This window comes from Thalassophryne amazonica, chromosome 4 (assembly GCF_902500255.1).
Source record: "Thalassophryne amazonica chromosome 4, fThaAma1.1, whole genome shotgun sequence".
NCBI lineage: Eukaryota > Metazoa > Chordata > Actinopteri > Batrachoidiformes > Batrachoididae > Thalassophryne > Thalassophryne amazonica.
The window spans coordinates 144,520,793-144,526,792 of record NC_047106.1 but is presented as its reverse complement, the minus strand read 5'-3'; the positions used below and the strand labels follow the sequence as shown (position 1 = coordinate 144,526,792).

Below are 6,000 nucleotides of genomic sequence, written 5' to 3'. Positions count from 1 at the left end.
CTAGGGACTGGTAGAACTGGTAGTTTCCTGCAGATGTTAAAAGACTGCAGCCTCCTCAGGAAGACCAGCCTGCTCTGTCCCTTCCTGTACAGGTGGTTGGTGTGGGTTGTCCAGTCCAGTTTGATGTCCAGCCACAGCCTGAGGTACTTGTAGGAATCCACAGTCTCCACCTCAGCTCGCGGCCTGGTCGCAGCTAACTGCCTTGCTAGCTGTTGTGGAAGAGACTCACAACCAGGTTCTAAGTTAATCTGTGTTTTCAAGGAGTTTATTTCATCTTGTCAAGCTGTTATTTTCATACTGACTGCAAAGACTTTTTCAAACAGTTCATCCTGAGGATAGGAAGAAATCACAAACTTGTATTTTGTGACATGATGCGTTTACTTACCGCCACAAACATCAACAATACCAAGAAGGCTCGTAATTAGTTATTGACATGAATTATATCAGCATCACCTAGTTAGTTAGCTAGTTAACTCATGTTGATATGTACTGCTGAGTCATAGTAGTGGAACTGTTGCTGGAGCTTCTTGGTTGGTTGGTTTTGTGATTTTGCTTGTTCTTCTCCATACGTCTGAGCGCTGCCGCTGTTATCTTCATTCTTTGTGCGTGTTTAGCTGCCAGCTCGGGGAACTGCTGGGAGTACAGTCTGTTTGTGTACTGTAGTTCTGGAGTTATAAGTCGCTGACATTTAGTTTTAGTTGGTCCATCGAGACCGGGCTTGAGGTTGTAACCTTCAATAACAGCTGCTCCGTACTGGAACGGCTTCAGAGCCATGTCTTTTATCTGGGACGGATGGACTGCCCCGCCATCCTGCAGGCACATGCTTGCCAGGTGGGCTCGTAGTTGTCTCAGCTGTCGTACTTCTTTCCCGATCTCCTGTTGCCCAACCACAGTGCTCACTTGGTGCCAGAAGGAGGTATTGAAGTGCTGGTAGAGCTTCCAATCCAAAGTGTTCCATCTCTTGATTTTGTCTATAGAATCTGGTTGAAGTGGGTGTCGGGTTTGTTCACTCCGGGTGTTGAGCTTAAAGGAAACCACATCATCCAGAGACCAGCAGAGGGCATGTCTAAGCAAGACCATGGACTCATCAAAGTATTCAGAAATAAGGATCAGATCGAAATCCTGTTCAATTGCTGCAATGGCTGCATAGACTCTCTCCTCAAGATCTGTATCATCAGCTGCAATGTTGTTGTCAAAGCCAAAATCAAAAGCCAGAAGGTTGTGAGCATAGTGGCTGTTGGTGACAGATGAGTTATAGTGTTGCCAGGCGCTGTTTAAGAAGCTCTCCAGGCTGTGAGCTTCGCTGAAAGCCGGGATGCTCTTATAATAGGTGAAGATGGACTCCATCATTGCCACAGGATGTCTCAGGATGGTAAAGTAGAAGGTATTGTCAGGCATCAGTTTGGCTACCTGAAAAATACAAGAAAGAAAAATATATTAATGCACATTGCAAATATCAAAATATGCTGTTGATCATCATGGGTGGAGAGGTTCAAGAAGTGGGCTTGTGACCAGAAGATCCTTGGTTTGATTCCCTATTGGACAGGAATATTACTGAGGTGACACTGGTTAAGGTCTTCAATCCCAAATTTGGTCTCAATGTACAGTTGAGCACCTTTCATGGTGGCACACTGACCGGGTGTGTGATTCTGTGTGAGCTGATGAATGTGAGGCATCATGATAAAGCACTTTGTGCATCTGCATCAGATGGAAACACGTCCCATGTCAGAGCAGGTCAGGTCAGAGAAAATGAGCTGGTGTCACTTGTCACCCATCCACCACACTACAGAACCACCTTGAGTCCTTGCTGGCAATCGCCCAGGTAGACCAGCTGGCCAACCCCACCTTTCCTCATGTAGCCACCAATCTGTCACAGCAAGGTGATATATGGATAGCTCCTTGGCTTTTCCCATTTACTGTGGTTCTCAACATAGAGGAACCAGTTCACCGGGTCATGCCCACCAATACTTAGCAAAGAGATGAAATGCCATAGCTGATGTTCAGTCGCAGTCGGCAGGGATGGGTATCGAAAACTGGTTCCTGTTAGGAAGCGTTAAGAAATGGTTTGATCCACCGACATCAATTCCCTTGTGGGTTCTTCAGTTCACATTACCCTGGAGCTAGCTGGTGGTCGGCGATAGCTCCGACCACTCGCCATGATGAAAACACGTTCGTTTTTGTCTTGTGCACGCTCCGCTGAGGGAACAAGATTAGCTGCACAATCAATGGGAACGAGTCTGACGATTTACCTCGACTGACAACAAATATGAGGAACTTAAGTACATTTATGCATTTTTTGTGGTTTCTTGAGGCATTTTGTGAATGTGGAAAAGTGTTCCGACATCGAAACGCGCTCCTGTGATCAAATCAAACACACCCACTCTTCTGTGCCGTTTAACGGCAGCCGGCATCCTTATTGTTGCACTGCTGCCACCTTCTGCATCAGTCCGTTATAGCAGAACAAAATCCTCTCGAGTCCAGTGTCTTTCAAGTGTTTAAATATAACGCAATGCTAAAATAGCGTCGGCCGTATGAGCTTTGTGTTATTTGTAATGTGCAGTTATTTAATTAATTATTACAATCCTGTTGTCTTACGTACAGTTTGTACATTTTCAAATCAAATCATCATTTGTTTATGTTGTGCAAATTGAGGAATATTTGTAGATAACCCTCTGCATTTGCACCCATTAATATTAATAAGACAAATTTAACTCCATAGAAAGCTTTGACTTAGCAAAAGTTAGCATTCAAGCTAACATCAACAAAATGTCTTGTAAGTGACACCAGAGGTGTTGTCAGGTTACAAGAACAGCGTTTTCAGTTTTAGAAGTGTTTATTTCTCACTTGCTTTTACATAATATACCAGAAATGAAGCAATTAGCAAGTTGCTAAACTAGGAAGTGAAGTCACCATGCTAACCTCTGTAAAATGTCTTATAAATAGGTTCAGGGGTCTTAATAGATTCCAAAAACAGCATTTTCAGTTTTAGAAAGTGCTTATGTCTCACAAACTGTTGTGAAAGTGTCGTGACACGGACCTACAACAGGGGGCGTTAATGAACGGACAATGGATAAGCCAGTCGAGAACCGGCGTTTCAACTCCCTAAATGCGGCTTTGCACCGATCCAACCAGGTGAAGGGGACCTTAGTGGAGGTCAGGGCTGTCAGGGGGCTAACTACCTGACTGTAGCCCTTGATGACCCTCCGGTAGAAATTTGCAAAACCGAGGAACTGTTGCAGTTTCCTACGGTTTGTTGGTTGGGGCCAATCTCTCACCGCCGCAACCTTGGCTGGATCAGGGGCGACGGAGTTGGAGGAGATTATGAACCCCAGGAAGGACAAAGAAGTGCGGTGGAACTTGCACTTCTCGCCCTTCACAAACAGCCGGTTCTCCAACAACCACTGTAGGACCTGATGTACATGCTTGACATGGGTCTCAGGATCCGGAGAAAAGATGAGTATATCGTCTAGATATACAAAGACAAACCGATGCAGGAAGTCCCGCAAGACGTCATTAACCAACGCTTGGAACGTCGCGGGCGCATTGGTGAGGCAGAACGGCATGACCAGGTACTCAAAGTGACCTAATGGGGTGTTAAATGCCGTCTTCCACTCGTCTCCCTCCCGGACCGAAGCAGGTGATAAGCATTCCTAAGATCCAATTTTGTGAAAACTGGGGCTCCATGCAAGGGCGTGAACACTGAATCCAACAGAGGTAGCGGGTATCGGTTGCGAACCGTGATCTCGTTCAGCCCTCTGTAATCAATGCATGGACGGAGTCCGCCGTCCTTCTTGCCCACAAAAAAGAAACCAGCACCCATCGGGGAGGTGGAGTTCCGGATCAACCCGGCAGCTAACGAGTCCCTTATGTAGGTCTCCATTGATATGCGTTCCGGACGTGAGAGGTTGTACAGCCTGCTGGACGGGTACTCAGCGCCCGGTATCAAATCAATGGCACAATCGTACGGACGGTGTGGGGGCAGCGTGAGTGCCAGATCCTTGCTGAAGACGTCAGCAAGGTCATGGTACTCGGCTGGCACCGCCGCCAGATTGGGGGGGACTAATGCCTCCTCCTTAGCTGTCACACCGGGTGGAACCGAGGATCCTAAACACTCCCGGTGGCAGGTTTCGCTCCACTGAACCACAACCCCAGACGGCCAATCAATCCGGGGATTGTGTTTTAACACCCATGGAAAACCCAAAACACTCGGGAGGTAGAAGGTGTTACATAAAACACAATCTCCTCCCTGTGATTCCCAGACACCACCAATGTCACTGGCTGTGTCTGGTGTGTGATTAGTGGAAGAAGGGTGCCATCTAGTGCCCGCACCGACAATGGTGATGGTAAGGCCACTATAGGGAGCCCAACCTCCTTTGCCCATCTGCTATCCAGCAGATTCCCCTCCGACCCCGTGTCCACCAGTGCTGGGGCGTGAAGGGTTAGATCCCCACTCAGGATCATGACTGGGGTTCGTGCAGATCTTCGGGGTTTCCCCGCGTGGGTGTTGTGACCCACCCTTAGCCCAGTCTCTAAGGACGAGTGCTGCTGTTTTGACCGTTTGGGGCATTCTCTCTGTGTGTGCTCGGTTGAGCTGCAGAGAAAACACTTTCCACGGATCAGCCTCCTTTGTCTCTGATCTGATCGCTTTTTGGCCCTGCTCGTTTCCATAGCAACGTCAGCAGGGGGAGCTGTCGTCACGTGAAGAGCCCTGGCTGTGGAGCATGGGGAAGTCGGCTCCCATTCAGACCCGGGAGGAAGAGGGACGGCTTGTGCCTGACTACGCCCTTCGTCTCGCTCCCGTCGGTGTTCTGTTAATCGGTTGTCTAACCGTATAACCAGGTCGATAAGCCCATCTAAATCCCGCGGCTCGTCCTTCGCCATCAGGTGCTCCTTAAGGACCAGAGACAGTCCGTTTATAAAGGCGGCGTGGAGCGCACCAGCATTCCAGCCGGCTCACGCTGCCGCGATGCGGAAGTCGACTGCATACTTTGCTGCGCTCCGACGCCCCTGCCGTATCGACAGCAGCACGTTTGAAGTGGTCTCGCCTCTATGAGGGTGGTCGAACACCTGTTGGAACTCCCTCACAAACTCAGTGTAAATTGTTAGGAGCCATGAATTCTGCTCCCAGAGCGCCGTAGCCCAGGCGCGTGCCTCTCCTCGAAGCAGATTTATAACGTAAGCCACCTGGCTAGCGTCTGACGCGTACATGACGGGATGCTGTGAAAAGACAAGCGAGCACTGCATCAAGAAGTCCGCGCACGTCTCCACACAGCCTCCGTACCGCTCCGGAGTGCTTATGTATGCTTCAGGGGAAGGTGGGGGGGTTCATTGAACGACCAGTGGAATGTCTGTCTCTGGCATTCGGTCAGCAGGAGGAGGTGCTGCAGCCGCGCCCTGAGCATGCGCGTCCACCTGGGCGGTGAGAGCCTCCATCCTACGATTGAGAACAATGCTCTGCTCGGTGACTAAGTCCAACCGAGCAGTAAAAGCGGTTAAGATGTGCTGCAGCTCACCTAACACGCCTCCTGCTGGTGCCTGTGCACCTCGCTCTTCCATTGGCTGTTCAAGCGATGGTTGACGCCCCTCAGGATCCATGACGCTGGCCAAGAAATCCTGTTGTGAAAGTGTCGTGACACGGACCCACAACAGGGGGCGGTAATGAACGGACAATGGATAAGCCAAAAAGTAACAATTTAATGTTGTGAATCGCACAACGAAGTACAGACAAAAACAATATGGTGGAATGTCAATTATACACAAGGTGACGTGTGGGCAGGCTCGAAGATAGAAGACGTCTGGCGAGAGAAGAGCCGGATCCAACACAGCTTCCACCACCAACGGACCTGAAGAACACCGGAGCCGCCAAGCCCTGCGCCCCAGGTGGCCGCTGTCTTCAGCAGTCAGACCCGGTACTGCTGGCAGAGAACAGAAACAGTATTGATGAGTGTGAGTTCGCACACTCAGTAATCCCACAGTCTGTGTTCTTTATATATATCTCCC

At 49.3% G+C, this 6,000-nt stretch overlaps 1 protein-coding gene across 1 annotated transcript in view; it reads right to left on the bottom strand.

Annotated features, from left to right (window-relative positions):
- Nucleotides 1–393: 393 nt before the first annotated feature.
- gal3st2 (galactose-3-O-sulfotransferase 2) overlaps nucleotides 394–6,000 on the bottom strand; it is a 127,608-nt gene continuing 122,001 nt past the window's right edge. Inside the window, exon 8 of the mRNA XM_034168876.1 lies at nucleotides 394–1,410. Within this exon, the coding sequence (XP_034024767.1) occupies nucleotides 475–1,410 (936 nt within the window). The 3' untranslated portion in view covers nucleotides 394–474. The remainder of the gene's footprint in view (nucleotides 1,411–6,000) is intronic.